At 37.3% G+C, this 12,453-nt stretch overlaps 1 protein-coding gene across 10 annotated transcripts in view; it reads left to right on the forward strand.

Annotated features, from left to right (window-relative positions):
* Window positions 1-9,643: 9,643 nt before the first annotated feature.
* The window catches only part of ltbp1 (latent transforming growth factor beta binding protein 1), a 161,909-nt gene continuing 159,099 nt past the window's right edge, over window positions 9,644-12,453 (forward strand). For all 10 annotated transcript variants that reach the window (XR_015513373.1, XM_087290441.1, XM_087290443.1 and 7 more), the window contains exons 1-2: window positions 9,644-10,321; window positions 11,310-11,380. Coding sequence is in view for 7 of the 10 variants with exons in the window: in XM_087290429.1 (XP_087146555.1) it covers window positions 9,999-10,321; window positions 11,310-11,380 (394 nt within the window). In the remaining 3 variants the exon portion in view is untranslated. The remainder of the gene's footprint in view (window positions 10,322-11,309; window positions 11,381-12,453) is intronic.

The following is a 12,453-nucleotide window of genomic DNA, read 5'->3' on the forward strand; positions in this document are numbered from 1 at the left end:
TATTTTAAATTTGTATTTTTGGAATTTCATATATATATATAAAAAAGTTGATTCCCAGGAATAAAAGCTAATTATTAAGCAAATGTTATTCTAGTCTTTAGTATCACGTGATCCAATCAACAATCATTCTAATAAAACATTTAAAATTCTAATATAATAATTTTGCAGAAGCCTTTAACTAATTTACCAATTGAAATCGAGACTCATTAGACCAGGCAACGTTTTCCCCAATCTTCAGTTGTCCAGTTTTGGTGAGGCTGTGCAAATTATAGCCTCAGTTTCGTGTTCTTAGCTGACAGGAGTGACACCTTTCTGTCAGCATGAACCAGTCTGGCCATTCTCCTCTGACCTGTGGCATCAACAAGACATTTGCGCCCACAGAACTGCTGCTCACTGGATATTTTCTGTTTTTCAGACCAGTTTCTGTAAACCCTAGAGATAGTCGTGCATGAAAATCCCAGGAGATCAGTAGTTTCTGAAATACTCAGACCAGCCGTATGGCAACAACCATGCCATGTTAAAAGTCACTTAAATCACATTTCTTCCCCATTCTGATGCAAGGTTTGAACTGCAGCTGATCATATTGACCATGTCTACATGCCTAAATGCATTGAGTTGCTGCCGTAACTGGCTGTAAAAAAAAAAAAAAAAAAAAAAAAAAAAGTGTTTGCTCTCATGTTAATAAGAATATTTTTGATCTGTGACAAAATATATATATATATAAATCAGTAAGTATATATAGCTGTCTGCTGTCCTTTTCATTTAATCTTTTAGGGAGATTTACATTTAGCATCTGATTTCTCACATATCTAGACTCTCTTCCTGTCTGAGTTGCATCTTGCTTGCACATCTTCCTCTCTGTCTGTCCTCAGAGAAATGACATCATGCCTCTAATTCTCTGCATGGTATTTCAGCATTACAGACTATCTGTAACTGATTAGCATTGGTTATGAGAACATTTCTTTGTTTGTTTGACCGTGAAGAGAAACTAGGAAATTGGCAGTGTTTGGTTATTCATCATTTTCACAAAGATTTGCGTGAATGATGCAAGAGCACTGCCTAGTAAGTTGCCCCAGAGAACCTACAGGAAAACTGAGGGCTTGAAAACATGAAGCTGTCATAAAGCAAACATCCTGTGTATTTTCTGGGAACAACCATGTGAACTTCTAAAAGAGATTACACAATGTGAAAGCACTTGAGCTGCCGTTTGATCACAATACAATATAAACGTTAGCATGTGCTGCTACATCATTCACAAAGTGCTGTTCGTTTCTTTTTTAGGAGTGTTCTGAATAGTTGACACGTGCAGTGATAACATTTTTGTAGACAACCCCAGATCTGGTTTTCATATTAAGTTTAATAAGTTAACAATAGAACTTTTCTGTTTTACAAATTATTACAGAAAATAAACTCTTTTAAGAGTGAAGGTTTATAAGCCTTGCATGTGTTGTTCATAATGATAGTCTTCACAAATGACCAACTTATTATGAAGCCTATACAAATGCTGGCTATAACCAAACAAAACCATGGTGGCATGACTTCACAATTAAGCTTCCGATAACTCTTTCTGTCTTCAAAACATTTGGATACACTTTAATTTCTGGATCCCATTTAGGCATTTCCAGCTTTGCAGTTAATGTCAACTAACTCTCATTAGTAGACTAAGTGTTAGTAATATAAGTTGACATGTAATTGCACTGTATTTCTACCCAGTGGAATGGCTGTTGGAGGACAATCAAAATAATGTGTTTATTAAAGTGTAATGCTCAGTGTTAGTTGACTTAGTTGTAGAGTTACTTATGATTAGCAATGTTTCATGAGTTCACACTCTAAACATATATTTGACTGAATAGAATATGCATATTTCGTGTGCACTCCTGGGAGAGGGCTTTGAGCTCAGAAAAACACTGGTGCTATTCCCCTTATCAGGATTGAGAGAGTGAAAGGGGTCCGAGCACAGTGTCTAGCCTGGCTCTAAAACACTTACCCCTCTCCCCAATCTCCCCGATTTATGTAGGTGTAGGTTTTAAAAGTGTGGAGTTGGGGTGGTGGAGGGATGCTGAAGTTGAGAGAAAACCGAGGTGGGACGTGCTTAAATATTTATAGGCATTTGGTTCTATGCTGATTGAATAATAGAACGATTGTCTGATTAGCTTCGTCAAATGGTCACGGATGATGCTTCTCTTGAAATTTGTTTATAAAACATAACCATGAGAGCAATGGAAAAAGTGTACGAAAACATTTGAAGTTTGCTAGAACAATTATAAACACAGCAAGGTTTTATTGTCATCAACAACCTAAGTAGTCTATTTTAGTCATTTGCTGGCAAACACCAATTTTTCTAGACATGTGAAAGCTTTGAGAATTTCTTGTTGTATTAACATTTGGAACTCATGACATGAACTTGAATGGACTTTAATTGGACTTGAGACTTGATGCTGTCAGGCAAGACTTTGACAGGAATGTGTAAAATGTCTTATATTTGGACTTAACCTCTGACATGTATAGACCTACTAAAATCAAAGATTTGAGTATTGTTCACTCTAGATTAATCCCTTGAAACTTAGGCCCCGTTTACACTAGTGCGTTTTAGTTTGAAAACGCATAAGTTTTGCTACGGTTACGCCATCCGTCCACACTACGCCGGAGTTCTCGAGCGCCGAAAACGGAGCTTTTTGAAAACGCTGGAGAGGCCGTTTTCATTCTAAAACGCTGCTGCTCCGTCTCAGTGTGGATGGGGAAAGACGGAGACATCTGAAAACGGAGGCGGGGCTGCAAACGTTCGCCTATCTGATTGGGGCTTTTCCTCAATATTAAGTAGCCCACATACAGTTCAGTCTCGCATCCTCTTCTTGTAAGTTAAGACTTCGCAAGTTTGATCAAGGCTGCAGTCTCCCCCTTCTCAGTTTGATATGGAAAACATACCGAGGACACGGGTAAATCTTCAAAGGGAACAGTGTACTTTATAACTTCATTCACATCACCTTGGCTACGTTGTTTCACTTTCTCAACAATAAAATGTAAACATGATTTAAGGAACTGCCTATTTTCATTTTAATATTAGCAACTTAACAGACAGCAGAAATGTTGAGGCGTCGTGCTGCATATATGAGCGTCATCTTCACTGTGTGGATATTTATAACAAAACAGAGCCGATAACAACGGTCTCGTTTCAATTTCAGTGACAATACGAAACGCACCCTCTCTTTTGCTGAATATCAGTTTTAATAATCGATAATTATAAAAGTATAACATACAATAAGTTTATACATTGTAGGAAATAAAGACGAGCGATCAGTCAATGTACCTGGATTAATCATTAACTTATCTTTGCGCTTAACCAAAACATGTTACCCGTGAACAAGTAACTTAATAGATTCCAATGACCAAAGTCAGGGAATTGGCCTATGTCGTTAGATAAAGACAACAACATGAATGAAATTTCACGTTTAGCAAATATAGTGAGATTAGATCCAGCGGGAGATGCTTGATGAGCAGTCCGACAAGCAGAGCTCTCATCTGGGTAGAAATGCTGGAGCGCTTGCCCGAGAGTGTCTGTGTGGTCACGTGATGTGCGTTTTCAGCGTTTTGGTGTGGACGGAGAGCAGTTCAGAAACGCTGGGTAAAACGCGAGTGTGGACGCGGATCGTTTTCATTCTACAACGCCGTTTTAAAACTAAAACGCACTAGTGTAAACGGGGCCTTACATGCAAAGCTTTACATGGATGGTTCACGCAAAAATGATTCATTCACCCTTCAACATATTTAGACGAATATGGTAGCTGGTACTCAATAGCTATTTTTCCATCAAAAGATGTAAATTAAATTTATGCACAAAACAGGAATATCGCATAAAAGATGTGCAAATAAAGCAGTGTTTTCATCCAATGAGTCAAAGAGAACAAAATTGTCACTTCTTGATTAACTGGCGCCAAATATCAAAAGTAAAAATGGAATATGCTGTGATAGGAGAAGCTGCGTCAATCTTTTCTGTATTTAAAAATTCCTTGCGCAACAGAAGAGAAATGCCAACATGTAATGAATGCGTGGTGGCGTTTGAAGGCATGAGATGTGGAGCACAGGCGCTCTTGACAATTCTGGAGGGAATTGATAAAACAATAACATTAACACTGAAATGGTTAAGGCACATCTTCACGTTTCCATCAATCCTTTTTTAAATATGTATATCCAAAATGTGCATAAAAATAGGTGAATGAAAACAGCTATTGACTTCCATTGGGTTTTTATTTAACCGTTATGGAGGTAGATGGGTGCCAGCATTCTTAAAAATATTTTCTTTTGTATTCAACAGAAGAAAAAAAGGTTTTAAACCAACAATTAAAAGGTTAAAGCCACATAAATTTACATTTTTGGGTACTTGACTGACTGAAGACTAGTTTCCATTAATTGGTTTTTGCTAAACTTTCGCAATATTTCTAAATGTTGATTAAAAAATATCTAATCAAAAATGACAGCATTTGTTATTTCGCTGAAAAGGTTCCTTTTGTAGTAAGTCATTCTAAAAACTGTGACTAGATGTGGGTAGGATTTCTGTGTATTTCAACCATATATATTTAATCAACGGAGTCATAGTGCAGTTATCAAAGCATTAATAGCAGCTAAGGGCCCTTTATTTATAGACCATTTCAATGTGGTCATGTCATCGGCCCATAAACATTTCCTGCTTGTTATTAACACTATTTTATAACTGTAACAAGGGAATTCAATCATAACTTACGTAATGGTAAAACAGCTATCATAACATTATTTATCAATATGTGGCTCTTTTTGGATTTGTTGAAGCTATAGAAATTAAAAATGTAAAACAAAGTACGCTGGTACCATTACATTTCTCAAAACGGTGTATAAAACAATGAACAATATCGTTGAAGCATGATTTTGTAATTTTTATTAACCTATTTTCTCTTGAAAATGTCACCTTTAAAACTGGAAAGGCTGTAGAAATCTAGAATTGTGTGTAATTCAGGCATTTTACCAGTAACCCCCCACCTCATCCCTCCAATGGACTTTGGTTGGACGTAACCCAGCGTGTTAAATGGATAACATATTTTCTTATTTTGGTCTTTGAATATACTCCTGCACACTCTTCACCAGGGGTGTCGAGACTTGTTTCTGGAGAATCACTTCCTGCAGAGATCAGGCCTAACCCTAATTAAACACCCCTAAACTAGCTAATTAAGCTCTTTAGACTTCGTAGAATCTTCCAGGCAAGTGGATTGAAGCTGGATGGAGCAAAAATCTGCAGGGCATTGATCCTCCAGAGGCAGGATTTAAGGTTTGCTCTGCTACACTTTTGGAAGCTAGCAAGAAATAGATGTCAAGCTCTCCTTATGGTCCCAAAGGATGCATTTGTCTTAATGTCTAACGTTTTAGTTCAGGTGGCATCTTAAACTGAATCTTTGTGTTTGAAAGCCCCATATTACAGTGCAGAGTTGCTGACAGAAGGCATCTGCGTTCCTCCCACCGGGGCTGGCCTGCTGGCTGCGACAACAATCACAAAGCACATTTTTAGCTACATAAACTGTTAATTCCCCAGCACAGCTCTCTTTCCTCCCGCAGGGTTGTGCTGATATCATTGATACAGTGTGAAGTTCCTGTCCTCCCTCAGTGGGCTGCATGTGTGGTGCAGTGTCATTTAATTGTGTCTTTGTCATCTCACGCACAAATGAACAACCTACGAACCCAATGGGCCTTGTGTTATGTTCTCTGTCGGTTTATATAACCGTAAAAGTTGATTGTGTTTGACAAAACTGATCTTTTACAGTTCAGGCACTACTGTAATAATGGCCGCAGAAGAGACTCCCGAAAGGTGAGTTAATAAATTAAGGATTTTAAAGCTGCCTTATAGGGATTGTTTACCCAAAAATGTAAGTTTTTTTCATCATTTACTTACTGTCATACCTTTCCAAACCTGTTTTTAAATCAAAGCATGGCAAGTTTATTTATGTAGGACATTTCATACACAGTGGCAATTCAAAGTGTTTTATATAAATAGGAATAAAAGAGACAAGCAAAAATTATTAAAACGAATAAAAACAGATTAAAATGTGTTACAATAGGTTATAAAAGAATGAAAAGGAAAAGAAAGACACAATAGTGTGAGCTGTTGGACGAAGCACAGTGCTCATTCAGTAAAGGCACGGCTAAATAAATGTGTTTTCATTCTTGATTTTAATGTGTCTAATGTTGGAGCACATCTGATCATTTCTGGAAGCTGATTCCAGCAGCGGGGACGCAGTAGCTGATGGCTGATTCACCCTGCTTTGAATGAACTCTTGGAATTTCTAATTTATTTTATCCTAAAGATCTGAGTGATCTGTTAAGTTTGTATTCAGTGAGCAGATCTGTAATGTATTGAGGTGCTTGGCCATTTAGTTATTTATAGACAAGTAATAATACTTTAAAATATATTATGTATGTAACTGGGAGCCAATATAAAGACCTGAGGACAGGTGTGATGTGCTCTGATTTTCTGGTTCTGGTCAGAGTCTGGGGCTGCAGCGTACTTGATGAGCTGCAACTTTCTGACTTTCTTTTTGGGAAGGCCGGTGTAGAGTCCATTACAGTAATCAACAATTCTCGTAATTAAAATTAGGTTAAAATTTGTTTTTTTTTATCTTACAAGTGAAACTTATGACAGCAGTTAGTTGTTTTTTATATTCTTAAAATCAATTTCAGTGTTTCAAGTTTATAGACATGCACCTAGTAAGTAGTTATTTAGATTTTATGACAACTTTCTGTTTGAATGGAAACTGTTTGAAGCGGAGGTTGATTTTATTTTCATATCAAATAACTTTTATTTCCACATGATCACCAGTATGTGTGCTATGATGAGTGAAATACTTAGGTACTGTCTCCAGACAGTGCAAAATACAACAACATACTCCAAAAAACAAACAATATACTATTAGCACTGTTGACAGTAATACGCAAAACACAATAAATATGTAAAAGACAATATATACGTTAAGAAAAACAGACATTGCGCACAGATAGACAAGTACAGTCAAAAAGGTCTACACACTTGACTGTTGGTGGAAAATAATTGTAGGCTATATTGTTTGTTCCAACTGACATGGCAACAAGGTGCTGTATTAGTTAGAATTATTCTTGCTCTCCTTATATTCTGAATACACTCTCCTAATTTTGTTACGAGTTATGAATTCAAAGACCAAAACAAAAAGAAAGTGGTCTGAAGTACTTAGTTGAAGCATGCCATTAACATTGTACTCTCTCTCTCAGTCCTGCTCTTCTCTTTTAGTTATGATGGTCATTATTTTTAAACTATAAATAGCGGTGACCCAAGAATAGCTTTATGACAGCACTGTCTCTCTGTTCCTTAACTGAATCCCCGTTTCAGCTCCAGCCATTAGACCTGGCAGCTGAGGCAGGAACTGTCTTTTTATTTAATTAGAGATCATGAATTGATTAAAACATAACTCTAGTTTGGTAGTATTCCTCACAGAAGAGAGTGTTTGTGCATGTAAATCACAAGAACATTCTGTTTAACACCCGTTAACAATGTTCACCAAAACACTGGGTTCTCCTGAAGGATGATCTCATGCAATCAATAAATCAGTCTGAGGTCCTCTTCCAAATACTCTGAAGCTGATGAGGAATGGTATTCCTTGTCTGTCTCACCCACTCATGTCCTAGAATGGGCCGAGCTTAGTCTGGGCCTAAAATGGTCTTGATCTAAGGAAGTTTCTGAGTCACCTTTCAGTAATGCTGTAAAGACATCCTGCTTATCCAGATAACAAGCATCTGTAGGAGGACAGCGACTTTCGGCTAAGTTTAGGCAATTGTGAGCATGTGAAAGAATGGAGGCATGTTCATCTATTTGTGTGTGGAGGCTGCGTGTGGATGTTCCATGTATTAATAGGATCCGGTTTTCGACGTGTAGGGAGGCCATAGGGTCCCCGTTCATGGGCAGAAGACTGTCAAAGTCAGATTTAGAGCTGGTAAGCAGTCAGGCATGCTGTAGGGAGAAAGTCATTTGGATTACATAACTGCGCTGAACAACAAGGATCACTTTAATGAGTAAATCAGCAGAATAAATCAAGGGTTCTGTTTTAATAGTGTTGAAACAGCTGGGGAGTGCTGAAAAAAAAAAAGAGAGCCTCTTAAAGATGGACTTAGCTGGTTTAGGATGTCACAACACACTCAACGCTATTAATAATATAAGTTTCATAAAGAGTTTCGCAGTGATCCATTTTGGGTTTCCTAAAGAACTCTTCAGTGAACATTTCTTAAAATACCTTTTTTTTATAAGAATAAAGAACATTTTTAAAAATTTAAATATTTTAGGGGGAAATTAAATTGTTCAATGGTAGTAAACGGTGGGATAGTATAAGTTCTTTGTGGAACCATACACTTAATGCCAATGAAGAATCTTTAATTTTAAACAGGTACTTCAACCAAAAATGAAAGGCAAGAAGAAATTTCCCTGTAAGTATTAAGCTGGAGGATTTTCAAGCTGGTAAATCCTTTTTTGCTAGGAAATACACATATAATTGTGCTCTGGTATAAATAGGCCTTGTCATAAAACAATCCATCTAAAAAAGGCCAAGATTGTTTTCTGATCTTTTAACTTGGCCAAGCTGGTGGCTGTCAGTTGAATTTATTTATTTTTTGACAGTTTAAAAGTCGAAAAACCTCTCTAAATCCAACCACCATGGCAGGTCAGGCCAACAGAATAGTTACATTACATGCAAAGCCCATTCAAATTCTTTTTAGCCTTTAGTACATTGAATAAAAAATTACATATTTTTTCCACCTATATTTTTAACCATCAATTTGTCCTTAATGTTCTGGGATGCTGTCAAACAAAATAAAAAGTGTAATACTTTACCGTACATTAGATTTCAATCACTTTAATAACTCCTGAGCCCAAAGTGTAGTCTTTTCTCTTTCACATCTTGACATTTTGGTTTGAGTGGGATATATGTGGTTAAAGCATACTGTGATCACGCTTTTACTAATTATGTGCATAATTGTGGTTTTCTGTTTACATGAGCTCCATCTTAATCACAGTGCTGCCGTTATCACAGTATAGGTTGCATTCATGCACACTGTAAAATTGTAATAGGATTTTTGTTTAGTTTTGTACTAATATTGTTAAAGTTAATTCGTTCATTCATTCATTCATTCATTCATTCATTCATTCATTCATTCATTTTCTGGCCAGCTTGGTCCCTTTATTAATCCGGGGTCGCCACAGCAGAATGAACTGCCAACTTATACAGCAAGTTTTTACGTAGCACATCCCCTTCCAGCCGCAACCCATCTCTGGGAAATGTTCAAGTTCATGTCCAATTCTGAACTATATATAACACTTTTTCCTCCAAAAAGAGGTGTGCAGCTGATGCTTGCACTCTATGTGACAAGCTTGACTTATGATGGCTGCATTTACAGTATCAGACTTTTTTTTTTTTTTTTTTTTTTTTACAAACGACCCCCACCTTCAAATTCATAAGTATGCACAATTTATATACACAAACTTTTTTTTTGACTCTGGTATAAAGGTTCAGCCCCACATGTGTGTTCCAATAAGAGCTCCATCCCTGACGTCATGTCTGCAGGAGATTGGCTATATGGAGTTCGAGCACAAACTCCTGCCCTTGCACACTCACACGCGCTCAAAGTTTTCCAAGACTTTTCAAACTTCTGCTCGAGCTCAAACCGCGCGCACGCGAGCTCTCTCGCCGCCTTGACTCCCGTTTTCCCCGATTTCCGTTTCGTGCTTTGAAATTTTCTTTAACTCCAAGCATTTTCCCCCTCTTCTAAGTTATGTTTGCCTCTAAGTGTTTTCTTATGGCGAATAGATGACAGCGCGCGAGGGTTTACAACTGCTTCACACGCGACACAGTGGAGCTGCGCTTCTATAGTTTTATTTTGGTATCTTTCTATCTATAGTGTATATTTATAGTACAGAGGCTTTCTTTCAAACTTCCCCAACACTTTGACTGCTAAAGGATATGGCTATGCTCGTGTGGGACATCATTGTTTCTGTTACGTTATTAATTTCTCCGGCTTTTCTTTCGGCGGATCAGAGCGGCTTCAGGAAACTGTACGTTGTGCAACCGGGACCGAGCGGTACAGACGGGGTTCACGTGAGCTCCATTTCATCGCTCTCGGGAGCGTCGGGACAGCCACACTCATACAATGTGGAGCTGAAAGCCAGCTTCGGTGGCCAGGTCCGGACCCGCAGAATGGGTCACCAGCAGAACCCGAGCATTCCGATCCGCCAGGACGCGCAGTCTGGCCGACACACATCCAGCCATCACATGAAAGTGTCAGGGTAAGAACAGAGCCGAGTATAAAGTATTTAACACTTCATTTAGGATGTTTTAGCTTCATTATATATTTTAACAAACGATCTTGATTATTTGACAAAATAATTGACCATAATAGGCACGAATAACAGTTCAAAACATGCAAATACAGAATGAATGAGCAGGGATTTCTATTATCAGTGCTTTATGCAAAGTTGTTTTGCAGTCACTTAACAAATACACAAACTTTCAAACTATGAATAATTGTTTTTTTTTTTTTTTTTTTTAGACTTGTACTCGTTGAAAACTGGGCTGATGGTAGTTTAGGGTTGAATGAAATAAATGCAAAAATTAACCTCTGCAACACAACATCATAAGAAAGTTCATAGTGAGTTTAGTTATCTTTACTGAAGATACCACAGTAATATTCTTAAAAGTCATGCATGCTTTGAAACTTTTAGAAAGAGTCAACTAATGATTTTACTGTTCCATTAGAGATTTGGAGCCTTATTGCCAATGATGTGTTAGCAGCCACATGACATTAAGTAGCAATAAATTTGATAAGTCATCCAGTCTACAGCGAGTCGTAACCTTTTAAAAAGCACAGTAACATCTGTTGTTTCAGTAAGCCACGCGAGCCAGTTTAAATGTAGGCTACCGGCTCCCCTAGTAATGAACTCGATGCCCCTTAAAAAGTTTCGGGAGGCCATTTACAAAGTTTTTTTTTTACATTCCCTACAATCACACTGAGTAACAAGTGTATCCCAGCCTGTATTTCTTCATATTTTCTGTCACTTTACTATGAAGTACAGTATGAAGTAGTACAGTGGGAATAAGAGGACTGATTATATTGGAGCCTCCACCAGCTTTGGCCCCGGGCCCTCATGCCACTAGTGACAGCAGACTTACGTCAGAAACCGCTCTGGGTGGCCGAGGAGATTGACCGGGGGGTTACAGTAAGGTTAGTAGGTCCATTCAGTTTGTGTGTGATTGTGACTTTTGATGTCATTGCAGAGTGAACGTCTGTGGGGGGCAGTGCTGTGTTGGTTGGAGCAAGACCCCAGGATCTCAGCGCTGCACTAAACGTGAGTTATGATGATTTTGTGTCATGCATGTGCTTGCATTTTCTCAGGCCTTATTTCTGCACTAAAACTATTCTAAAATCTTTCTTGGACAAGAGAAAGCCCTTCATCACCCTCAAAAATAAGTTCAAAAACACTTCAGTTTAATATTGTTTCCAAAGGACTGTGGGTCTCACATGAAATCAATTATTCTAAGAATGTCAACAAAATTAGTTGAATTTAATAGTGTTGAAGAGTGGATTAAGTTTGGTTAGTCTTCTAACACAAACATTGCTGCTTCCATTCATCCTATTTAGGAAGAATCATGAAGTTTCCAACTCTGATTCTCATCATTTACTGATCACTGACTGAGGGTTTGGACTTGCACTGATGTCCCTTTGGCTTAGAACCTGTGTTATGTGCTTTTGAGCAAGACATTCAATTATGTCTTGCTCCATAGCCTTAACTGCAGTATGTTGTTGAAAAATATCCCTCTGGATATAAATGTGTGCTAAATACAAGAAAGAAAGAGGAAAGAGTAACCACAAGTATGTCAAATTCTGATGATTAATACAAAACTAGCATTTTTACTCTCCTTTTTAAACAAACAGCTTCAGCCTACTTGTGAGTTTGTGTCTGGACATACGTCATTCAAGGCTTCCTAGGGTAATGGTGTTTCTGGAATATCACCAATTTTTAAAAGGTTTATTCAGGCATTGAAAGTCAGAGAATTTATATATATATATATATATATATATATATATATATATATATATATATATATATATATATATATATATATATATATATATATAAAAAATTTTTCAAGTCATGGAACCATGAATTTTGATCATTTTATTTTTGCTTATCACATTGTTTTTCGTTGCAATATTTGTTATGGTTTGTCTTTTTTGTCCATGCCATTTTATTTAATTTCTGCTTGTCAATTGGCAATCAAATATATTATGAGTTTTTATATAAACATAAGTTGTTTTCTTTTGTTTTGCTAAAAATGGTTGTAAGTAAATGAGACCGGATGTCTTGACTCCTTTGAGTCACAATGGCTGATCCTAAAGAGCATCTATGATGAAAATCAT

Source organism: Danio rerio, chromosome 17 (assembly GCF_052040795.2).
Source record: "Danio rerio strain M-AB ecotype USA chromosome 17, GRCz13ab, whole genome shotgun sequence".
Taxonomy (NCBI): Eukaryota; Metazoa; Chordata; class Actinopteri; order Cypriniformes; family Danionidae; genus Danio; species Danio rerio.